General features: G+C 42.2%; 1 protein-coding gene across 6 annotated transcripts in view; it reads right to left on the bottom strand.

Annotated features, from left to right (window-relative positions):
• Window positions 1–918: 918 nt before the first annotated feature.
• The window catches only part of LOC120408947 (haloacid dehalogenase-like hydrolase domain-containing 5), a 44,811-nt gene continuing 19,676 nt past the window's right edge, over window positions 919–26,053 (bottom strand). For 3 of the 6 annotated variants that reach the window (XM_039546117.1, XM_039546116.1, XM_039546115.1), the window contains exons 3-8: window positions 22,449–22,561; window positions 17,275–17,368; window positions 10,613–10,646; window positions 7,854–8,028; window positions 7,081–7,269; window positions 3,772–4,228 (exon numbers count right to left, since the gene is read on the bottom strand). In XM_039546117.1, the coding sequence (XP_039402051.1) occupies window positions 3,811–4,228; window positions 7,081–7,269; window positions 7,854–8,028; window positions 10,613–10,646; window positions 17,275–17,368; window positions 22,449–22,561 (1,023 nt within the window). In that variant the 3' untranslated portion in view covers window positions 3,772–3,810. Of the gene's footprint in view, window positions 2,087–3,771; window positions 4,229–7,080; window positions 7,270–7,853; window positions 8,029–10,612; window positions 10,647–17,274; window positions 17,369–22,448; window positions 22,562–26,053 lie in introns of those variants that run through there. The other 3 variants (XM_039546120.1, XM_039546118.1, XM_039546119.1) reach the window with 3 other exon arrangements.

Below are 26,053 nucleotides of genomic sequence, written 5' to 3'. Positions count from 1 at the left end.
TTGCAGAATAAGTTACATGGAGGTTTTATACCTCCACTTTACGGCAAAGATTATGTAGGCTTACAAGTGTTAGATTTCAGTAATACTTACAGAGCATGTAGGGGTACTTCCCTCAGAATGCTTCACAAAAAAGGGGCATGATTCCTGACAACAGTTATCAGTCTCTTTCCCAAAAGTTTCCATTGATGCTAACACTGGAGAGATTGTGTTGTGTATACTTTCATCTCACCATAAAAGCATACATTAAAAATATGGACAAATTTAAAAGATTGCACTGTGAAACTAATTCATTTTCTTAAACAGACTAGATTACTATATCTCACAGCATGGGCAGCACTTAAGACTTGGCTTTTGTTTGGAGGACATCTCTCATTCTAACCTGGACTCTGGGAAAATAAAATACATTAAAAAACAAAAAACCACAACCCCAAAAACCTCTGGTTTGCTCACCTAAGTAGATCTTAGAGTCAAGTTCTCTTGATCTAAAAATTAACTAAAAAAAATTAAAATTTCTACAAATTATCCACAACTGAAGAAATTCTTCACTTAATGAACAGACAAGGAGTATCAGCTATTCGCACAACTAGCACAACTCTAGCTTAACAAATGTAGGCAGTACAATGAAAGGAATTATCTATTTTGTATCATTTTATCTAGCCAAGGATTTCAAATTGAGAATTTTTATTTTTCAGTTTATGAACCAATCCTTCGCTGGCGGTGCACAGGGAGACATTAAAAAACTATTCATATATATTTGTTTTAAATATTTAAATCCTGATGCATTCCTCTTTTTGAGCTATTTTCCAAATTCAAAGAAAGCACAGATTCTATAAAAGTGAAGAGCACACATAATTTGGGATTAAAAATACTGTCAGTTTTATTTCAGTAAAAATGAGTACAGGATACACTATTTTTCAAAAAGTACAATGATGAAGAATAAAACATTCAGAGAAATGAGGAGCAAATGCTACTTTCTGGGAATTCAAACACGAACCTTCTAGCTGTTTTAGTACTAAATTTTAAATCTGCAGATGCTACTATACCTGCACAGTGGCCCGCTTAATATAGGGTTTAGATGCCATAGGAGCAATGTGTGGGAAACACTGCCAATTCCAGTGTGATGAGTGTAGGAACCTGAGATGGGTGGAAGAAAGAGATACTGAAAAGACAGCTAATGGGGCAGAACAGGGAAAAAGCACCTCTCAAAGGTTAGCCCCAGCAGTTATAGAATGTCAGCTTCAGTGCTTGCCTTGGAAGTGTCTAGAAATGGTTAAACTCATATTACTGGTCTTTTCCTATGTCTGATATGATATTAATTTGACTCCTCAGGGGAATAATGCATGTAGTTACCATGCAGACCTGTAAATTAAGGCCCTCTCTCCACTATGAAGACCATTTGAAGATTATCCTTTGGGGATTTCCATATCTTGATTTTAGTTATCCGGTTCCCAAACATGGGATCACTATATTTTAGTTTAATTTACAGTACTTGAGACACTGCCCAATTTTGTAGTTAATTGGCAAAGGGTGGCATTTATTGCTTGTACAACACTTCTTTCACACTAGTCTGGATTCTGCACCCTCCCCAAGATGAACAGAAGCCACAGAAGTCAAAGGATAATATTTTTTCTTAGAGTATCACCTTCATGTGCATTAAGTTAAAAACAGAGCCTAATAACCAAAAGAATAAACAAGACCTCTCTCAGACATGTAAACTGCTAAGGAGCTTCAATTCCTTACTTTCAGTTAAAGCTTAATTGATTGCAAAAGGTAAAAGAAAGTTTTGTTAGCGACTGAATTATGCTAAGTATTTTGCTACATCTCTAATATGACTAAATGTTTTCCAAACAGCTGAAGTGTGAATTAATATTTTAGTTGGTTTGGACAAGCTGCATACATTATTCTTGCATAAGCTGTACATCAGACTAGGTGCTGGAAGCACTTCCGTAGGTGCGAGCTCTTTTTAAATATATGAAAGAGACACACACACACACACACACACACAAAAACAAACATTCACTAGACTGTCTTCTGTTCTTCGTCAACCTCCACACTTTTCTCCATGATGTATGTTGAGGCCACTTTCCTGCATTAGGAGTTAAAGAATTCTGCAACATTCTTCAGTACTAAAATGTGGCAGAGCTTTAGTATAATCCTGGCATTTCAAAATTCCCTAACCATAGTCTTTACATATAAGTGTTCCGTACACTTAGATGGCACAGCGCACTGCTAAGGAAAGAGGCACATGTGGTTGGTCACAACAGAAAGAACCAGTAAAGACAAGCCACAAGCACACAGTATTGCTGCTGTAGTTTTTTCAGTGAAGAAGCAGGAAACCCACTCAACTCATATTATAGAAGATCATAGAAGATTAGGGTTGAAAGGGACCTCAGAAGGTCATCTAGTCCAACCCCCCTGCTCAGAGCAGGACCAATCCCCAGACAGATTCTTACCCCAGTTCCCTAAATGGCCCCTTCAAGGATTGAACTTGCAACCCTGGGTTTAGCAGGCCATATCAAAGTAATTAAATCTAGAAGATTAGATTCTGTTAATATTCGTTAGAGTCTGTTTATGGCAACATTAGGAGTCACTGAATCAGCAGTGATGATGGTAGAGAACGGACTCAAAAAGTCTGTAAAGAGTAATAAAAACACTGCTTGAAAAGATTTGACATCAATCTTCTCTCCCCACCACTCAATGACTTTACAGCTTTCTCGATTTCATGCTGCTAATTTAAATGAAGATGTGAAAAGAAAAGCTGGCCAGAAGGTCTTTTCACTGAACATTGTCAGGTTCCTATTTAAAGAGAGCAGATCTAATGTCTCACCCATATAAAAAAAAAAAACAAAAAACCCAAAACAGTTAGTTGCAGATCCTGGGATTTTCATCTATAAAAAAGGAGTTTCCAGTCCAAAGAAGATTCCATGTATGAAGTTACAAGAGAACGTGTATATCCTGCAATTAACTGATGTTGCTATGTCATTGGTCCAACAATTGCTAGTTAGTTTGGCCTATTTTTGCTCATGCAACATAGGACATGTGCAAAGCATGCTTTGCAAGTAGACCTACAGTGTTATAACCAGAGCAAGCTATAAATAATATTTCAGAAGACAATCTCTTTGTGTTAAAACAGTTGAAGTGTTTTATAAAAATGGTAACAGACAAAATAAATTAAATCTCTGTTTAAAACAAACAGCCATGGGAATAGTGACCTGTTAAAACAAACATATGATACTTAGACACATGACAAACTCAGCTGCATATTAGACCTAAGGCAGGTTAGAAACAACATTGGTTTGAAGTTTCAAGTAAAAAACTATGCATTGTTTGCACTGTTGCACCTCTCTGCATTGCACTGTTTGCAGTTAAATACACCTCTACCTCGATATAACGCTGTCCTTGGGAGCCAAAAAATCTTACTGCGTTATAGGTGAAACTGTGTTATACTGAACTTACTTTGATCCACCGGAGTGCGCAGCCCTCCCCCACCCCCCGGAGCACTGCTTTACCGCGTTATATCCAAATTTGTGTTATATCGGGTGGCGTTATATCGAGGTAGCGGTGTACAATTGACAGAAGAAATGTCAGACACATGATTAATAAATTTTAAAATACACGGAAATTCTACTTTCCTCATAACATTACGGTCAGGAGGTAATTATGACAAACAAGGCCAGTTCTGGTGTGCTATGTAGGAGAGGCCAGTTCAGGAAAGTGTTTTAAAATATTGAGGTTAAAGGGTAAGACGTGTTAGAAAGCTACATTTTGTACTGTGCTGTAAACCCTGATGTGCTTTTGGATGAAGAATCCTTAAAAAGTTCTAGTATCTTGATCAGGTGCAAAATTCTCCAGTTGGTAGATCAGATCTACAGCAGTATCAACATCTGGTACAATATGGTCTGGCTCTACCAAAGCAGGATCAAATCTAAAATCTCTGTGACCATGGAACACAGTCTCAGTTATACTCTCTCTGGTGTCAGAGGGCACCTCTGTGTGAGGATTGTAAACCCCAGTACAAACAAGAACAGACCTACAATTGGTGGCAGTAGCAGGTGCTAGTTCATTTTGCCAAGTGTGGTCTATTTCATCATCCTGAGAAATAGTGGCAGACCTGGTCCCAGCAGCAACTTTGGCCTGGATACGCCCTTTGGAAACTTTTCTGGAATTCTTCTCTTCAAGGTAACGATTATAAAGGTTAGCACCATAGACATCAGTCATTAAGTTGTCCCTGGAAAGCCAAAATATGGTTTCATCAGCAAAGCACAGTCAAATTAGCAGATTTCAGATGTATCAAATATTTTTGCAAAGTTTTGGTAAATAGAATTCCATTTCCCCACACAAATACATGAAACTATGTGAAGCATTTGATCACAATCTCACATCAGTATACAGATAGGGAAAAAGGTGAGCCCAACAATAGCTATTTTTATTATATCATTTTCATCATTCATGAACAAAGCTACCTTTTAGTCATGGGTATTTTTAGTAAAATTCATGGTCCGTGACCTGTCCATGACTTTTACTATACACCTAAACTAAATACCTATAACTAAAACTTGGGGTGGGTTTTGTGGGTGCTGGTTGGGGGAGGGGGTGGGCAGCAGCACACAGCCCAGGACCCCTGCTGTTACTGGGGTGGGTGTTGGTGGGGCTGACAGGCTCCCTACCCGGCTCTGACTGGCGTGTCCCTACAGCTCTTAGGGGAAGGGCGACCAAGGGGGCTCTGTGCGCTGCTCCCGCCACAAGTGCCGGCTCTGCAACTCCCATTAGATGGGAACTGCAGTCAATGGGAGCTGCGGGGGGCGGCGCCTGCGGGCAATGTGCGGAGCCCCCTGGCCTCTGTGTCTAGGAGCTGCAGGGACATGCCAGTTGGATCCAGGGAGCCCCTCCTCCAGGTAAGCACTGCCCCATACTCCAACGTCCTGCCCCACCCCTGAGCCCCTCCCACACACCCAAACAGCTGCTGGCCCAGGGGCTGTCCGGCTCAGACAGCCCCTAAGCCAGTACTAGCCACTGCAGACGTCTCAGAGGTCACAGAAAGTCATGGAATCCATGACTTCTGTGACAGACATGCAGCCTTATTCACAAGACATTATAGATATGAATAATTCTTGCTAATGCAGACAGCTGGCCAGAAAAAAAACCCATGCATTTATTAGCACTCCTTGCCAATAGTATATTCCAACAACCTAAAAATCAAACACCTTTTCCTTAAATACTTGCACAGCCTACTTCAGAAAATGAAACTTTTAATTGGAGAAAAAGGAGTTGTGTATAAATTACTCCAAATTCTTCTACATAAACTATTACATACAAAAAAGTTAAGGAAATGTTATTGGTTTTCAAAGTCAAGCAGTTTAAAATTGGGAAATGCCAGAATTAAGTTTGCCCACACATCCCATCCATCTTCCAGCATCTGGAAGTGAAAGAGACAGGAGTCCACATTCACTTCACAGCCCTGGTTCATTCCATCAGTGGCATCCATCCTGTGGGGATTCAAGTGGCAAAAATACACTATGCGGTCATGCAATTAAAGACTATGAGACATACACGTAAGGGTTCAGAACTAAGGCTGCAAGGGCCATTTTCATTCTGTAATGTCCTAACTTGAGTTCTTGACTTGCAACCTTAGCTAGATTCTTTTAACAATTTGTAAGTGTATTCTCCTAGATTAAGAAAAAATACATGTTATTATGTGTAATTAAAAACCCTCCCATGATGACTGATCAGTGCAGGAGGGTGAACCCTAAACTTTCAGCATACACTAGTGGTTTCAATCTGGGTTCCGCGGACCTCTGGGGGTCAGAAGACTATGTCCAAGATTTCTAAAGGGGTCCACACCTCCAACTGAAATATTTTAGTAGCCCACAAATGAAAAAAGGTTGAAAACCACTGGCACAGACGTCTACCAACTGAACTAAAAAACTAACTACATCTGGTGGCAGAAGGCTGTTATCTTCCATGGACCAGACATTGCAAGATGACATGTAACACACAAACAGGGGGTTCCATTATTCAGGTGTTGCCCCATTTTACAGACAGCATAGCTAAGCACAAGGAACTGGAAATGACACACTGTGGCTAAGTGGTTGGGACGTAGGCCTGCCATAACTGAGTTCTGGGTTCTCTTCCCAGCTTGCGTAGACTTTCAGTGGGATATGATAAAAACCCCAATAAATAAGGGTTGTGAGGGGCACAGAATTATTAGCGCTGGTGTGGGATTCATGGTCTCCTCATTCCCAGCACATTGCACTTTCCCATAGATCAAGGGTATTTTGATAGGAGAAAGCAGTTGCTGCCACCAATTTGTCTGAATCTCTTTCAGGAAGTGCTACATGGCATGCTGAAGTAACACCAGGATGGTTTATGCACCATGTATTGGAATAGAGGGGGTTTGGCAAGCTGCACTGAGGGAAAAAACAGAGGGAAAATGGTGATTTCTGACATTTTATAATTTGGCCAAATCTGAATGGATTTACAGGTGGACAGCACAAGGCACCTCCCTCTGTCCATGACTATCTCGCTCCAAAATTTCAAAGTCCTGCTGTAAACCATGGAGGTGCAAAACCTTTAAAAGAAAAATAAATCTGAAGAATATTTAATGGTGTTAGGCAACCTTAACACAGGGGTTGCTACCTGTACTGTACTGAGAAATGAAACACCAGTTAAACCACAAGGAAAGAGGAGGAATTATAAAATTCAGAAAGATGTCGCTGTTTACCCTAAAATATTGAAAGTGCCCTGAAAGACCCTGATCCACAGAAAAAGGTTTGTTCATAGTGTGCAAGCCGCTTCGTTTAACGGAAAAATGTAATGTTATATTTTTTATATTCCAAATGCTTTGAAAAGGAAAAGAAGGAATATGCTGAGGGAAAGGAAGGTTCATTATGAGGTCCCCGTTTGAGACTAATACAATAATAACTTTCACACAAACAAAAGATTTTCAAATAAAAAAAAGTTAAAAATTTTTAAACATAAGATTAGGACAAACTAGGAATAAAATAGTGGGAGCCACAGAATTTTCCTGGCTGTTATTTGTGTTGTAAACAATTTCCTAACGTGCATATTTGATAATCTTACCCAATGGCATAAAGAGTTTGAATAGGCTTCTTCCAGTGTCTTTGTGCTGCCTGCATCCTAACCAGGTACTCTGCATAGTGATAGGTCAGTTCACTGGGTTTGCCCATCAAGGCCTCATATTTCAGTTCTTTGCCAGTGATCTTCTTGTAAATATTTTCCAAACAAACCATGAATGTTCCATGCCCAAATCTAGAAAAGATATTATTACAAATCAAATTGCATTAAGTACACAAAGAAAAAAAATAGAGTTTCAAATTTCATGGACTTTTGGTGATACTAAAACAATAAACCTATACCGTTAATTCCTGGACACTGGTACCACTTGCAGATTTCAGCACTGCTTTAAAGCCAGTTGGATGCTATGGAACACTGCATTAACTCACTGGGAAGCATTTGGGGTAGGATGGGGACAGCAACAACCTCATGTGGTGTTTTTGGGGAAGAGGAGAAATGGCTCGGGGCTGAAAAAGGAGTTTTCACTTAAGAAAGCTAATTTTTACAACTGAAAAATTTGGTGCAAGAAAAAAAAAGTGCATTTTTGCAAACCCTGCAAGAACAGAATGTGGCACTTTGCCTGTTTTGCCAAAGGCATGTTACTTTTGCACAACTCTGCTCGGGGTCTTGATGCCAATGGTGACGACTACCTCAATGAAAAATTAGTATGAAACACTGTCTCTTCTTGAATTTTGACTACTCCCTTTTATTTGCAATGTGAAGCCCAAAATGGTGAAACTGTCTACATTACATACTGTATGTGCTATAACTGCACCTACCTTGGAGACTGTGCTTCAGCCATCCACATCAGATCCATATTACAAGCAAGCACGGGTATATGTGGGTAACTGGCTTGATGATGTGGCTTTCCAGGACAGCCGCCAGTCAGCAGAACATCTATTATCAGTTGAAGATTAGTCTCCCATCTGACTGGTTCTCCAAACAAAACAACAGCTGCAAGAACAAGAAAAGTTTTGTGAAAAATTAAAAATGAAAGGTAGATATAATGCAATAACTTTCTAACATTTAACAAACAGCACCACACCCACGTTAAAATTTGCAATAAAATAAAAGGAAATATCCTAAATCAGTTTGAACAAACTTCTATATTTAAAAATTCAGTAAAATGATCAAAGTGCAACATGAGATAGGGATCATCTTTTTGTTCTGTGTTTGCACAATCCCTAGCACAATGGGGTCCTGGCCTATGAGTAGACCTCCGAGGCATCATGATAATACAAATAATAAATAATAAGATGATGATTTTGGTTCAATCTACCTAAAATTTCAAATCTCTCGTTACAGAAGGATTTCAGAAGTTGTTAAAACCTCATACTGTAATCCATAGGTTTTACAAGATGAATTACTTGATCTTCAATGTTAACTAAATTGCCCCATACCACTGAACAACACTGACATGTCTAATCACATTTATAATATTGTGACTGCCATGAATTAACATACAGCACTGTACATAATAATCAGATCTACCAGGACTACCATCTGTTTGTCTCTAGAAAAAAATACAGTGTGGATGTTTATATTCCTAGCTGATTTATCCAATCGCTAGGAATAAGTCATGGGATAGATCCAGTTCAGTTTTTTTCTTTCATTCTCAAGCCCAAATTTCTTACTCCCCACATTTCAAACAGATGGAGGTGAGAAGAGGAAGGAATGCCTCTTGCCACAACTTTGCAAATGACTCTGCTGACCAGTGTAGGAGCAGGATTGACTGACTCTGATGGGATTCCAGTTCAGCCCTCCTTTCCAAAAACAAGGAAGAGCAATCTGCTAGCGGAAAGCGAAAAGGAAAGCAAGCCCCTTATCATCCTTCTATCACCCCTCAGAGGCCCATGGGTGGAAACTAAATATTCACACTGTGACATACGGTGCCTTGGGGGAGCACCCTGTAACCCCCCATACTCCTCATCTGTAAATAATGGTGATATTAAATATAAAGCATGCCTTTCAAGGTATCAGGGGAAAGATTATGATCTGCTGAAAGTAATTTCTCTATCCATATATGTATATCATTAATGCATGTGAAGTTATGAGAATCGTGTTGTATGGTGGTCACTAAAGCAGTAAGATGGGGAATCAGCCAGATATTAGCTCCCCAGAGACAACAGCAAGGAAAGTAACCAACACCCAGACGGGGTGTCAAACAACCCACCAACAACCACTGTCCAACTAGGGAGCTACAATTCAATGACTTGCCTGCATGAGGCCACACCAGGGGAATTGCTCAATCTTGCCTGGAGAGTCAGCAATACCTCCAGACATGCCTGGACTCCTGACCCCATAGGCGCCGACTGTGTGGGTGCTCCGGGGCTGAAGAACCCATGGGGAAAAATTAGCGGGTGCTCGGCACCCAACGGCACCCAAGCTCCCCCCCCCCAGCTTCACCTCCTCCCGCCCCCAAGCGTGCCGCGTCCCCGCTCCTCCCCATCCCTCCCAGTACTCCCCCCCCCCCGCCTAACAGCTGTTTGGCAGCGCATAGGACTTTCCCGGAGGGAGGGGGAGGAGGCGGAGAAGGGGCAGGGACTTTGGGGAAGGGGTGGAATGGGGGCTGGGCAAGGGCAGTGCAGGGGCGGGGGGTTGAGCACCCAACCAGGCAGAGGGGAAGTCGGCGCCTATCCTGATCCCGAAGCACATAGGACTGAGGATATAAAACACACAGTGGCCACATGCTGGGCCTGTCTCCTTCACCCACTAATGCTGCAATTGAGGGGACTGGCCCAGATTTCAAGGGTGAAATCTGTATACTATGGACTGCAATTTCCAGTAGGGTGAGAAAAACTGCTTCATCTAGATGTTGCCCAGTCTAATAGGGCTGAGAGTTTAGACTGCGTGCTTATATTTCATTTTCTTTTGGTAACTAACTGACTTTTGGTATATCGCTTAATATCACTTGTAATCAATCAATAAACTTCTTTTACTGTTGATCTTTACCAGTGAGTTTGCCTGAATTGTGTGGCAAATGTGCTCAGGTTTGCAAAAGCTGGTGTATAGCGACTTTCCACTGATGATGTGGTGAATCAGTTCATAAAGCTGCAATGCCTGCCTTGAGCAGTGCAAGACGGTATATTCTTGAGGTACAGTGCTGGGAGCTGGGGGGATTTGGCATTGGTGCCTTTGTGTGATTCATGAATGGCTCTGGAAGCAGTCATACAATATAATTGGGTGTGGGGCTTCACATGCAGTTGTGCTGAGTTATAACAGCACCTGGAGGGGTTTCCTGCAGGTCACTAGCAAGGCATTGTGAGAGACAGCCCAGGCCGGAGAGAATTCCGGGGGCACACAGTCCGAGGCTGCACCCCGGGAATCCCGTCACACACACAAATGACTATGTTTCTGTAGTGCGCACACATGTTTTGCATACATTTTATATAGAAATTCTAGGGTTCCCTCTGCCAACCGTCCAAATCACCAATGTGTGGTTCAAGAATTCGTAACTGTAAATAAAATTTACAGTGAAGAAGAGATGACATTTAATCTATGCTAGGACAGTTGCAAGATAGGAAAACGGAAGACATACCCTCAATTCTGGGAAGTTCCACAGCTGGCAAATGCTGCAACAAGAAAAAGTAAAGTTATCTCCACTAAGTTAAACATCCTCTGGTGTTACTAACAAAAAGAAATACAAAGCATTACTCCCACAACCGTTCCTTGGAAAACTGATAGAAGGTGCACTTTACATTCGGATGTAGCTAGTTCTTGATGTCACTTTGCTTAAAAATTAATATTTCCAAGCACTGAAGTGTGGTCCAGCAGCAAGGACAAGTTGGACTGATGATTTTTGTATTCTACATTCACAGCTCTGCTCTATTTGCAAGACTTTGGGCAAGTCACAGAATTTCTGTTCCTCAGTTTTCTCATCTGTAAAATAGGTATATTTACCTTTCCTCCAGGGTTGTTGCAAGGTTAATATTTGTATAATGCTTTGAAAATCTCAGTAGACAATACATTTGAGAATACTTCATATTTCTAAGGGAATCAACAGATGTTTTACAACTACTGCTACCCTAGGTTCAGCTGGATGCTAATGATTTGCACTTCCTTCTCCACCCTTCCAGAGATGACACACAAGTTAGCACTATCATGGACTCTTATCTTTCCATGGTTGCATGGCAAGCTGAGAGGTGACATTACTGAGTCACACACGGTGAACCTCAACTTGGAAATTCTGGCTTATGTTGGTCTGTGTAAAATCTTTCAGTTTAATCAAAGCATAGTTCCACTGATGGTGATAATATACAGAGGACTGCTCCAATCTCTCCAGTACATCTTTAATTAGGTTCATGTAAATACTTAAACTAAAGAAGCAAAATATATTGAATTACTTTCCAAAGCATCTCCTACCAGCTTCTAGCTCTATTTTCATATGCTCATTAACTCATTAGTTGTATTTTGGCCCAAATCCATATTCTGTCATGTAATTAAAATGAATTTTCTTCATAAAAAAATAAATAAATTGAGAATTGTAAGAGTTCCAAAAGAGCAGCTGAAGTTCGTGTAATTCCTTCCTCATAAAACAGATAGTGACTCCTCTGGAACTGTTGCTAAACACACACAATGTGCTTATGAAATATCTGTTTGGAAGACAATGTGGAAGGGGAAGCGGGTGCCTCTGGGCAATAATCTGCATTTCTAAATGAAGCCATTTCATAGTTTATTTTGCCCCCAAGATTTCGCTACACAGTATGAGCAGATATTTGGCCTGCTTATGATCAGCAATCCCTAGGCCATTTTAAAAATGTTTTTATGATTATAGCTCTTATTTTTAATCTCACCAAGTACAAAAAGGGGGAAACATTTTTCCTGCATATTTTTAAAGTAAATTGTAATGATCGTGAAATAACTGATATTAGAAGTTCTCTGCACATAGCTGGTAATCACCGTGCAAGTTTCCTAACTCCATCAATGACCCACAAAACAAACCCAAAGGAATCAACTCTATGGTGAGTGTTTGTTTTCCCACACAGTTAATCATGTGGAGCTAATCAGCCTCTATAGAGACTACCAACAAGAGTACCAATTAGTGGCACTGGTGGTGGTAGTGGGTTTTTTTGAGAGACCTGGCATGATAGTTCTGATGACAGTTCTGTACTGTAGCAATAAAGCAGATTTATGTTCAAAATGCTGACACAACTGGATTTGCTAGAATATCACTAAGAAAAGTGTGTTTTAGTTCCCATCATACTCTTGTTGCACACTTCTTTGGAACAGATCTACTTGGGCTTCCAACCATGTCATTAGAAGATTTGCATATTATGGCATTATTATACTTCAGGCTAACAATTTTGAATTATGTACATCATACCTATGAGTAATGTCAAAGATTATGTAGTATTCAGTTGCTGTTTTCCCATCTAAAGTATATAAAGTCACTAAAGGGTCAGAATTACTATTTAGTTATCTATTGCATATCTCAAAGTAGCTTCCTAGAGACAGGTAAGATTTAGCTCGTACAAACTCTGAGTTGCTTAGTCACACTATTTTTCTCTCTATCTTTACAGGCAGCTAAAAGTACGGTATGTGCATTTTTACACTTAGGCAATTCTATCTTGCAGTCCTTTCCTGATGTTCGTGTAGTTGGCTGCTCTCAACTGTTCAAACTTATTCTGTAATCAGTAAAATACTGAGTGACTGAGAACCACCTGCATCTTTACAGACAGAAGTTAAACAAAAGGCTTCAATTAACTTTCATTAATACATATTTGCAGATATATCAAACAAACAGATTTGTACGTAAGTTAGTATCACATGTACATCAAGTCAACAATACAGCGAAGGCACCATTCCAAGGGCAGACAAAGGCTATCCTGGGTGTTGGTTTGTTTTATCAGATATCACATTAACATCACCTGCTGTAGAAAACTGGCTTAGAGTGTGTGTATGTCAGTTTTAGCTATCAATTTTCAGACATTACCAGCTTGCATTGGAATAGTAAATCAATGACAGAAATTTACAAAATGACTGAAGCTACTGAGCAGCCACACTGTAGTTCAATGGAAACTATAGATTTGGGATAAGCATTTCCAGACCAGGCATCAGTGAAACAAGGGCTGAGTGGCTACTCAGTTAGTAAAGATTTTGACTTCAGGGCATAACCATTTGGCCTGTATTACTCCTGCCTCAAAAGGAGCATAAGTTGTACTATATTTTGTTAGGCAACTGGTTGTTAGAGTTGGATGGGAAACTTTTTCCATCCCAAAAGAATTTGATATTTCAAAAAATATTCCTGACCCAAACTGTGGCAAAAAGGCAAAAATCTCAAAAACTTTCATGAACTGATAATCCAAACAAAATTTCAGATCAGGTAAATCAAAGCATTTCATTTTGATAGTTTCAAAATGTTTTGGTTTCAATCTTTTAATTAAGACCTTTAATTTATACTAACAAGTATAAATTAAAATTTCAAAACAAAGAAGTTTTGATGCAAAACAAACCTTTCATTTAGAAAATATTAAAATGGGATATTTTGACAGTTTCAATGCTTTTTGCCCCTATTAGTTTTGGTTTAGACAAATTCACATTTTCCAACAAAATACATTTCATTGGAATCCCTGACCCGTTCTACTAGTCATAACCTAGATTTAAAGGAAACAGATCAAGTAGAACGAATAGGAGGAGACTGAGGGAGAATCACCTGAAAAGGACATTTTGGAGAAGTTAGTTCAGGTCTGTCACATCTTACGCGCATTTAACATGCATGATTTCAGCTTTATTGGGTCGGCAAAAACAACAAACAAAAAAAGAGAAAAACAACAATTTTAATACTGTACCTGTAGTGCGGGCGATTCCTCCCGCCATTACACTCAATGTAATTTTGACTATACGCAATTTTTGCTTTACGCACTGACTGTGGAACGTAAACCCCAGCGTAAGATGCAACAGACCTGTATGCTCCAATTTTTGCTAAAAAAGTAAATATTTAGATATTCACAGCCTATCAAAATTAAAGTAAGATTGTTGAGTTTAAAAAAAAATTTTAAAGGAGAAACACTTCAGACAATGAAATGCACAGGGAAAACGTTACACAAGGAAACTCCCAAGAAACTTCAAGAAAGGAGAGAAGGAATTTATTTTTGACAGAAGAATTTCAGACAGTGTACCCCAAATATTAAGGAACTAGCCTGAAAAGTTCTTTAGTCTGAGAAACCACAAAGAATATTGTTTTAAAAAAGGGGAGCGATTTCTTCTGAGTGCTTATGAAAGGTAGTGAATTGAGAGTACTGCAAACTGAAGCAATGCTCCATTTACATATAAGTTTCCTTACCAACATGCCTCCATCTCACAGGTTGTACTACGGCAATAATATTGAAGTAAATTTACGAAGAAAATCCATTGCAGCAAATTCAGAACTCTTGGGCAATGGTACTGGCTTAAAGCTGGATCCCTGTGCTGAGGCAGCTATGCATGCAGTTACAGCTAGGGATCTGGCAATCCACAAGAAGAAACAATTCATATAGCAAGCCTGGGATCCTAATGCCTGAAGTTCAGTGTGAAAGGGAAATTCAGCAGAAATACAACACACTTATGTATGCCTATGTATCTGCTTTGATATATTTTAGTTAATAGGACAGGTAAGCAAGCAGTTCCTTCAGAGAAAATGCAACAATTTGCAAAACATTAATGTACAATCAAAGCAAAATCACAACTTGGTAGTAGTAACTTGCCACTACCCTCATACTCTTATGGGAGCTGGGGGTGGTGGGGAGTATCAGGGGGTAGCCATGTTAGTCTGTATCCACAAAAACAACAAGGAGCCCATTGGCACCTTAATGACTAACAGATGTATTTGTGCGTAAGCTTTCATGGGTAAAAAACCCACTTCTTCAGATGCATGGAGTGAAAATTACAGATGCAGGCATTATTATACTGACACATGAAGAGAAGGGAGTTACCTCACAAGTGGAGAACCAGTGTTGACAGGGCCAATTCAGTCAGGGTGGATGTAGTCCACTCCCAATAATTGATGAGGAGGTGTCAATTCCAGGAGTGGGAAAGTTGCTTTTGTAGTGAGCCACCCACTCCCAGTCCCAACTCAAGCCCAAATTAATGGTGTTAAATTTGCAAATGAATTTTAGTTCTGCAGTTTCTCTTTGAAGTTTGTTTCTGAAGTTTTTTTGTTCAAGTATGGCCACTTTTAAATCTGTTATAGAATGTCCAGGGAGATTGAAGTGTTCTCCTACTGGCTTTTGTATGTTACCATTCCTGATGTCTGATTTGTGTCCATTTATTCTTTTACATAGAGACTGTCCCGTTTGGCTAATGTACATGGCAGAGGGGCATTGCTGGCAATTGATGGCATATATCACATTAGTAGATGTGCAGGTGAATGAGTCCCTGATGGCGTGAATGATGTGGTTCGGTCCTCTGATGGTGTCGCTAGAGTAGATATGGGGACAGAGTAGGCAACAAGGTTTCTTACAGAGATTGGTTCCTGGGTTAGTGTTGCTGTGGTGTGGTGTGTAACAGATTTAAAAATAGCCATACTCGAACAAAAAAAACAAACTGCAGAACTAAAATTCATCTGCAAATTTAACATCATTAATTTGGGCTTGAATAGGGACTGGGAATGGTTGGCTCACTACATAAGCAACTTTGCCTCTCCTGGAATTGATACCTCCTCATCAATTATTGGGAGCGGACTACATCCACCCTGACTGAATTAGCCCTGTCATCACTGGCTCTCTACTTGTGAGGTAACTCCCTTCTCTTCATGTGTCAGTATAATAATGGCTGCATCTGTAATTTTCACTCTATGCATCTGCAGAAGTAGGTTTTTTTACCCATGAAAGCTTATGCACAAATAAACCTGTTAGTCTTTAAGGTGCCACCGGGCTCCTTGTTTTTTTTTGGTTGGTTGGTTGGTTGGTTGGTTTTTTCTGGGGGGGGAGGAAGGGGGAGAAGAGAGTTACCTCTCCATCTCTCTTAGATAACTGGTAAACTTTCCAAAGTAGCAGATTTGTCAGGCAACTGCATTAAATCCAAACTTTTGCCTGTTTTCCTCAATATAAGATAGATTGTTGCATTACAGTCTTCATTTTTTTTCAAGTCAACCAATTGAAAAATGCCCTAGACTTTATAGTGGAGAGCCAATGTGAACTTCAATAAAAGTACTTGCCAAGCTGACTTGTTAGAAGGTATATTGAATAGCTTTTTTAAGGGCTTGGCTACACTTGAGAGTTGCAGCGCTTGGAGTTACAGCGCTGGTCGAACAGCTGTGTAGGGAAAGCGCTGGTGTGTGGCCACACTCACAGCTACCAGCGCTGCAGTGTGGCCACATTTGCAGCATTTTCAGCGCTGTTGGGAGTGATGCATTATGGGCAGCTATCCCAGTGTTCAAGTGGCAGCAACGTGCTTTTCAAAAGAGGGGGGTGGGGTGTAGTGTAACAGGGAGCGGGGGAGAGAGAGAGAGAGTGGATTTTTGGAGCTGACACTGTGTATCAGCTCCCTGCCTTGCAAAATCAGAAAATTTTCCCGACCCCTTACTCTTAACTGTAAACAGTCTGCAGATCAGATAAGCAGCTGCTCCAACGGACTCCCTTTCTCCTCCTTGCCCCCGCTGTTTCTCTCGTCAAGCAAACACTCATCCCCCTGCCTGCCTCATTCACAGGGGTTATCTCATTTGATTGTTCACAGTCAGTTACAGATTGATCACAGCAAACAGGAGCTGTGTTTGTTTTTTAGATAAGCAGCTCCCGGAGCCCTGAGTTCACAACAAAACAAAGGAAGGCTGCATAACAAAACAAAGAGAGTAATTTAGTTAAAAGCATTCTGAGATATCTCCTAATACCCTGGAGGCCAATAACAGCACTGGTGTGTGGCCACATCTGACGAGCAGCGCTGCATCACCAGCACTGCACTCGTTATACCTCAAGCAGACCAGGTGTACAGCCAGCGCTGCAGCCAGGGAGTTGCAGCACTGGATGTGCCTTGCAGGTGTGGACAGTTACTAAGTTGCAGCGCTGGAAAGCCTCCACCAGCGCTGCAACTCTCAAGTGTAGCCAAGCCCTAAGTGTTGCAGAGAAACAAGTACATCGGTAGAACTCATGAAGTCAAAAGCATATTAAAAATTAAATAAACTAAAAAGCCAATTTTGTGATTTTAGACTAAGAAGAAATCTCCAAAAAGCAGAATGTCAGCCAATGAACAGACACAGAAAGGTTTCAACATAAATCATGCACTCACCAAAACTTTAGGCCGTCTGTCATGGTCAACCATATCCAGTAAAGGGTATGTCTCACGCAGTATATCAATGGTAATAGGTTGACAAAAACCCAGACTGGGAAAGCACCAGTTAAGGATCCAAAAATACTTATTTGTACAGCTTAACAGATTTTAAAAGTGTGTGAAGTCAATAAATTCTATCATATAAAGTTTACAATGCTGGCAAAGCAAGTCACATATCAATGAGCCTGGCTGTTCTTGTATGAAATAGATAAAACATTTCATATATTTTGTCCTACAGATATATTGTGAGAGTTCTCAGACTGAAAGTAATGGTGAAAACTAGAGCTGTCAAGCGATTAAAAAAATTAATCCCATTAATCACACAACTAAAAATATTAATCACGTTTAATTGTGCTGTTCAACAACAACAGAATAGCATTTACTTAAATATTTTTGGATGTTTTCTGCATTTCACTTTATTTTTTATTACAAATATTTGCACTGTAAAAAACAAAAGAAATACTATTTTTCAATTCAGCTAATACAAGTACTGTAGTGCAATCTTTTTATCATGAAAGTTGAACTTTCAAATGTAGAATTATGTTAAAAAGAATAACTGCATCAAAAATAAAACAATGTAAAACTTGAGAGCCTACAAGTCCACTCAGTCCTACTTCAACCAATTGCTCAGACAAACAAGTTTGGTCACAATTTGCAGGAGATAATGCTGCCCGCTTCTTGCTTAAAATGTCATCTGAAAGTAAGAACAGGCGCTCACATAGCACTGTTGTAGCTGGCGACGCAAGATATTTACGTGCCAGATACACTAAAGATTCATATGTCCCTTCATGCTTCAACCACCATTCCAGAGGACACGTGTCCATGCTGACGACGGGTTTGGATCGAGAACAATCCAAAGTAGAGCGGACCGACGCATGTTCAATTTCATCATCTGAGTCAGATGCCACCAGCAGAAGGTTGATTTTCTTTTTTGGTGGTTTGGGTTCTGTAGTTTCTGCATTGGAGTGTTGCTCTTTTAAGACTTCTGAAAGCATGCTCCACACCTTGTCCCTCTAGAATTTTGAACGGCACTTCAGATTCTTAAACCTTGGGTTGAGTGCTATAGCTATTTTTAGAAATCTCACATTTGGTACCTTCTTTGCGTTTTGTCAAATCTGCTGTGAAAGTGTTATTAAAAATGAACAACATGTGCTGGGTCATCATCCGAAACTACTATAACGTGAAATATATGGCAGAATGCGGGTAGAAGAGAACAGGGGACATACAATTCTCCTGCAAGAAGTTCAGTCACTAATTTAATTAACACTTTTTTTTTAAATGAGCATCAGCAGCATAGAAGCATGTCCTCTGGAATGGTGGCTGAAACATGAAGGGGCATATAAACGTTTAGCATATCTGGCACGTAAATACCTTGCAACGTCAGCTATAAAAGTGCCATGCGAACACCTGCTCTCACTTTCAGGTGATATTGTAAATAAGCAGGCAGCAATATCTCCCGTAAATGTAAACAAACTTGTTTGCCTTAGCAATTGGCTGAACAAGAAGTGGGAATGAGTGACCTCGTATGCTCTAAAGTTTTACATTGCTTTTCTTTTGAGTGGAGTTATGTAACAACAACAAAAAAATCTACATTTGTAAGGTGTATTTTCATGCCAAAGAGATTGCACTATAGTACTTGTATGAGGTAAACTGAAAAATACTATTTCTTTTGTTTATCATTTTTACAGTGCAAATATTTGCAAGAAAAAATAATATAAAGTGAACACTGTACACTTTGTATTCCGTGTTGTAGTAGAAATCAATATATTTGAAAATGTAGAAGAGCATTCAAAAATATTTAATAAATTTCAGTTGGTGTTCTATTGTTTAACAGTGTGATTAATCACGATTAAATTTTTGATCGCAATTAACATTTTTGAGTTAATCACATGAGTTAACTGTGATTAATTGACAGACCTAGTAAAAACAGTTAACCTGTGTTGTTCAGTGATAGCACAGGTAAGGAAAGAAATCACCACACTTGCTATATCTTTTTTATCTTTGTTTAAAGAGAAACTTAAATGAGTTAATCAGAAATCAAGGCAACACCAGCTAAATAAGCATTCTAAAATTGTTAATCATTTGTAAAAACAGTTTGGTTACTTCTGTAGTTAAATTACCTTCTGCAAGTATTTAAAATAAGCAATTCACTGCTTCTTAGGAAGGAAAGGAGGAAGAAAGCGGAAAGAGCAATGTCTCCTATGTTGAAAAATAAATCTTTTAATTTGTGTAGCAATGCACTTAAATAGAGACAAATCCTATTAATTTCAACCCGAGTTAACACAGTGGATCAAATAATAAACACCCTGTTTAATTTGTGTAAAAGCAGCACATAGTTCCTACACTCAATACTAAATGGACTTCCTTTCATAATAATTCATGTGACAGCACAGAAGTGATAAAAATATTTAACAATTGAAAATTAAATGATCAGAATTTGTTTCTTTAAGAACTATCATCTCAGTCACATGTTAAAGTTATACTTTAAAGTAAGACTATCTGGTGTAAAGATATTATCTAATCATACCTGGGGTTTATACTGTAGATTACTTAGATTTTCAAATTCAGTCTTGTACAATATCCAACACGCATGGTTTCTTAATATCTACTCTCTCTACCAGATCCAGACAAATAAATTAATCCCTCATGTACATGTCATATTTCCCAACATTTGTATTAAGTACTAAAAAGAATACAAACATCCATGCTCAGTGTCCCTCCTTTATTAATTGAATATTAGTAACTTTCACATCTCGGAGTCTGTAGCAACATTTGACCTTTACAGTGTTAAGCATTAGTCATGTTTTACTATACCTCTTCATGACATGACATAGGTAAAATGCACGCTAATACATTACTAATTTTTAATGAGACCCTATAGCAGGACATTAGTTGACCTAGAAGACAGTGTTAGTGTTCATTATCATGTGAGTTTACATTAAATATTAACTATGGGTTCCCAGGAAAAGAAAAAACATAGAGGCAGTTTCAAATTTGAAAATGCAGACTTCACACCAAAAAGCCCTGTATTTCTGCTTTTTTAATAAAAATATTCAAGTTAACAAAAACAATTTAATTCATGAACTGGTATAACCTGAGACAAATGGCCCAGCAAATTTGTTAGGCTCTCAAGTATCAGAGGGGTAGCCGTGTTAGTCTGGATCTGTAAAAGCAGCAAAGAATCCTGTGGCACCTTAGAGACTAAAAGACGTTTTGGAGCATGAGCTTTCGTGGGTGAATACCCACTTGCATCCGACGAAGTGGGTATTCACCCACGAAAGCTCATGCTCCAAAACGTCTGTTAGTCTATAAGGTGCCACAGGATTCTTTGTTAGGCTCTGTACATAGAGGCTTTATAAACTGGTTTTAGACATATTACATCATCTGTTAAATAGCATTATGGCATCTCAAGACTCATCCCTGAAGCAGTCAAAACCCTTAAGCTGTGATTTGTCACTATCATTTAAGTTTAAGGAATACGTCATCATCCTGGCCTAAAATATATACAATAGGCAGGGCCGGCTCTAGGTTTTTTGCCACCTCAAACAAAAAAAAATCCCCCCCCCCCTTTTTTTTTTGGCTTTTACATGTTTGCATTTTGCTATTTTTTTTGTTTTGTTTTGTTTTTGACTGTTTAAAATTTTAAAAACAATGAAAACAGAGAATTTGTAGTTAGTGAAATAAAACAATTGCCTCCTAGTGTGCTCATTTACTACTGGGCCGACCATGGAGCGAGCTGGGCTCTGTCTGCCTGGGCAGAGCTAGGGCTGCCCCTGCGCCGGAGACCTTGGCATAGGCAGGTGTCAGCGCCAACCCCAGGGCTCATGTGGTCTGTGTGGGTCGGACAAAGTCACGCTGCTAGCAGGCTACCCAGCCTGGCTGTCGCTGCTGAGTAGCCAGAGGGGCCTGGAGCTGCGTGGGAGACACCGAACAGCTCTGCCTCCTGTCTCTCCTTCCTCGCAAGCACGCCCGGGGGCTTGGCGCTGCCCTCCAGAGCTGAGCATCGCAGCTCCATGCCGGCAGGAGCAAGCAGCGGGCGTTGTGGGGGTGAGGGAGGGGGCTGCCCGGTCTCTCCAGCCAGGGCACAATCACTTCCGCTCCCCCGGCGCCAATCCCAGTCTGAAATGGCTGTAGCAGCCCTGCCCACGGTGTCACGTCTTGCTATGCAGCGCGGGGAGGGGAGGAGGCTCTGAGATCAGGGCTGAGGCCCAGCTCCCACACTGGCCTAGGGCCCCCATGGCTGGAGGGGCAGCGGACCCCGGGGAGCCCGGCTTGGGGCAGCCTCAGCAACACCCCAGAGTCCCGGGCATTCACCCCGCGGTGTGGCCAAGGACAGAGCCAGCCGGGTGGGGGGCACCGCCTGTAGCTCTCACACTGAGTGAGCTGGGGTGGCTGCAGGGTTCGGCTGCCAGGGCCCGGGGCAGAGCAGCTGGTGATTGCAGGGCAGCGTGCTCGGGCCTCCCACTCCCCAGGACCCCCGCGAGCCGGCCGTGGGCTCAGCCTGTGCAGCGGCACGAGTTCAGCTCAGCCTGGGCTGCCACTCCTCTCACTGGGCAGGAGGAGGAGGCGGCGGCGGCGACAAGCCAAGGAGGAGCCTGCAGCCAGTGCTGGAGGAGCGGCCCACCCGGCCGCCATATTCAGCCGCCACCCCCTGCACTCCGCGACCAGGGCAGGGCCACACTACCGGCTCCTGCCTGAGGGGGGCTTGCCGCTACCCGTGGGAAAGCAGCAGGGACACGCTCCCCACTGAGCCGGCTCCCCCTGACCCGCCGCCCAGCCCCGGCAGCACCCGGTCAGAGAACAACAGGGCGGTCAGGATCCAACCCAGGACACTGCCTCAAGTCGGAGCTGGGGCCCCAGCATTATGCCACCCCTGGCAATTTGCCGCACCAAGCACCTGCTTGTTTTGCTGGTGCCTAGAGAAGCCCCTGATAATAGTAAGTGAAAAAAATTGGAGGGTATTATACTTTTCAGTGTAGAAGGTGAACATTGTGTTAGGATTCCCTCACCCTCTAAAATACACCATGTGCTTTTGCTCAAGTGACGGATGGCCTTTACCTGTTCTACATGATAATCTGAACTGGCTGAATGAAAGTACTTAAAAGCAGAAAACTTCCTTTTCAAAAGGATACTATTTGGCAATGTCAAGAAGTGGTCCTTGCCCAGACACCAGAACGCATTTGTCATGGTAACGTTTGAACATCCGTAAAGGACTATGAGACATCACAACTTGGTCTTGTGAAATCTGTTAGGGATAAAATAGGAATTAGGTATTGCTTTCAAATCATCTTTGTCTTTGCTAGATTTAATCAATAATGATGCAAACTGTATTTCAGTTTGTTAACCAAAAGTCACTACAGAAAATATGCCCCCCCCACCTCTGCCACACTCATCATTCAATTGCTTCCCAAATTTCCTAGCCAGAATACTGTACATGATACATGGCAGAAAAAGCATTCTGAGTCTTAGCTTACAAATGAACACAGCAAGCCTCCATTTTAGCTTACAGAATTCCTGTATTCAGCATTGGCACAAATCATCAAATTGAGATACCATTAATAGACTGAAGATGGAATCTCCGGACTCAGAAATGCCTTATTTCTAACCCTGGATCTGTCACCAGATTGCTGTGGGGGCCATGCTAGATCACTACACCTTTTTCTGTCTTAGTATCAATATCCAGTTCTTGAGTAAGTGAATTTTTCTCTAACGACTATAGGTATGTCTACACTACAAGACTATTTCGAATCAACTTAAGTCGAATTTGTGGAATCGACCTTATGAAGTCGAATTTGTGTATCCACACTAAATACACTAATTCGACTGTGTGAGTCCACAGTAACGGGGCAAGCATCGACTTTGAAAGCGGTGCACTGTGGGAAGCTATCCCACAGTTCCCGCACTCCCCGCTGCCCATTGGAATTCTGGGATTTCCCCCCAAGGCATGCTGCGGGAAAAAATGTGTCGAGGGTGGTTTTGGGTAACTGTCATCATTGAACCGTCAATCACGCCCTACCTCCCTCCCTGAAAGCGCCTGCGGGCAATCTGTTCGTGCACTTTTCTGCTCAGTGACAGCGCGGGCGCCACAGCAATGCAAGCACGGAGCCCGCTGCAGTTATGGCCATTATCAACTCCTCGCACCTTATCGTCCACCTCTTCCACAGTTAGCTGCTGAGAAATCGGGCTACTTTTCAATGGTGCTGCGAGCACTGGTGGACCATGGGGACGTTTTACCAACATCAATGTCGGGTGGCCGGACAAGGTTCATGACGCGCGTGTTTTCAGGAACTCTGGTCTGTTTAGATGCCTGCAGGAAGGTAGTTTCTTCCCGGACCACAAAATAACTCTTGGGGATGTGCAAATGCCTACAGTGATCCTCGGGGACCCAGCCTACCCGCTAATGCCCTGGCTCGTGAAGCTCTGTGCAGGCGCCTTGCACAGCGACAAGGAACTCTTCAAGTACCAGCGAGCAGCGTGACCTATGACTGTTCAGTTTCTTTACAGAGAAGCTGAACCTGCCCCTGTTTCTTTACCAAGTTACTGTTGACTAGCATCTGCAGTTACATACCCCGTCCACCCCGCTTCCCCCACTTCCAACACACGTTTAAAAATAAAACACATGTTCCACTGTGACTTTTCTTTATTGATGACTTTGCGTTAAAGGGTTGAAACTGGGACGCAGACTGTGCTGGGTAGGGTGTGCGGTGATGTAAAGACCGCCTGTAAACTCGAGGAACGACAGGCTCCTGCTCCCAGAGCGGTCCGCAGTGCCGGACTGGTTGTTTCAACAGAGCCTGCCATCCCTCCTTTTTGGGACTCTGTGTGCGGGGGCTATGTGGCCTTGCGGCGGGGGAGGACGGATACAGATTCCTCTGCTGCGTGGCTCTGTGGTCCAGGACAGGGACCGTTGCATGAGATCTGTAACCCCCCTCCCCCGCTACAAAGTCACGTACCCCCCCACCCACACAGAACCTGCAAACCACCTCCCATACCGACCAGGGTGCCTACTGACTGCACTGTGTGTGTGACCTGCTGCTGATCCTGCCCCCGTCTCTGTACCCTGCTAAAGGTGACTATCCTATGCAATACCCTACCCCCTTCCCCACCCAACCACCCACCCACCCCTTCAAACGCAGCGTTGTGTAAAAAAGCATGACGGAAACAGTAATTAACAGCAAAGTATTTTTAATAATTAACCAGACAGTCAGGGGATGAAACTGGGATTGGGGCTAGGGTGAGTCAGGAAGGGAAGGAATTCTCAAAAATTAGGGTATGAGAGCTTTTGGGTACTTGAGCACTCTGCTGGGGTGCAGTGACAGTTTTCACGGCCCCTGGCGCCACTCCTCCTGGTTATTTTGGGTGACGGGAGGTATGGGACTTTGTGGCGGGGGAGGGCTCTGTCCTCCTGGCTGCAGTCCTGCAGAACATCCACAAGGCGCCGGAGCATGTCCGTTTGCTCCCTCATTAGTCCAAGCAGCATTTGAGTCGCCTGCTTGTCTTCCTCACGCCACCTCTCCTCCCGTTCGCTGTGTGAGCGCTGGTACAGAGAGAGGGTCTCCCTCCACTGGCTCTGCTGGTCCGCCTCGGCTCGGGAGCACCCCATAACTTCAGCGATCATCTCGTCCAGTGTCTTTCTCTTTCGCCGCCTAATCTTTGCCAGCCTCTGTGAGGGGGATGCTGTGGCAGGTCTGGAGACAGTCGAAGCTGTGTGATGGGAGAAAGGGAGTGAATTCCTTGCAAAGATACATTTTTCCGAACAATGAACACAGTCTAGTCTGTGAACAACACCATGCACAGCACCTATTTCGTCCGCACTCCTGCAGCAGGCAATCCTGAAAGCATAAACTCTGCCCCTGTTCCACCCCATCGCAGTGTCCCCCGACCCTTGCACTTCTGGGTTGAGATCCCAGTGCCTGATGGTGCAAATTTCATTGTCGCGGGTGGTTCTGGGTAAATATAGTCAGTCATTCCTTCCTCCGGGAAAGCAACGCCAGACAATCATTTCGGTGGCGTTTTCCCTGGATTGCCCTGGCATACGCCATAGCGTGGCAGCCATGGAGCCTGTTTTGCCTTTTGTCACTGTCACCATATGTGTACTAGATGCCGCGGACAGAGGCGATTCAGCAGCGCTACACAGCAGCATTCATTTGCTTTTGCATGACAGCAGAGATGGTTATCAGCCATACTGTACCATCTACCATGCCATTGTAAATTGGCAAGGTGATGATGGTTACCAGTCGTATTGCATTATACCTTCTGCTGCTGTCATAGGTGCCCCTGGCCGAGATCAGCCGGGGGTGCAAAAGACAAAACTGGGAATGACTCCCCGAGTCAATCCCTCCTTTATGGTATCTAAAAATAGAATAATTCCTGCATAGAATATGGGGCTAGTATAGTAGAGATCCAGTGTTTCAGAGAACCAGAGAGCACAGCCGCTCCGTGTCAGATTATTCAGGAATGATGAGCTGCATGGCATTCACAGGGGGTGCTCCTGCAACAACCCCACCTGTTGCTTCCCTCCTCCCCCAGCCTTCCCGGGCTACCGTTGCAGTGTCCCCTGATTTGTGTGCTGAAGTAATAAAGAATGCAGGAATAAGAAACAGTGACTTGTTACTGAAATGAAATAAGGGGAAGGCAGCCTCCAGCTGCTATGATTGTCCAGACAGGACATTAAGCAGTGTGTGGGAGAGGAAAACAGCATCCTGCTGCTATGACAGTCCAGGCAGTACAGAATCTT

Source organism: Mauremys reevesii, linkage group 7, assembly GCF_016161935.1.
Source record: "Mauremys reevesii isolate NIE-2019 linkage group 7, ASM1616193v1, whole genome shotgun sequence".
NCBI lineage: Eukaryota > Metazoa > Chordata > Testudines > Geoemydidae > Mauremys > Mauremys reevesii.
Note: the sequence above shows the minus strand (reverse complement) of the source record. Positions and strands in the feature narration are given on the sequence as shown.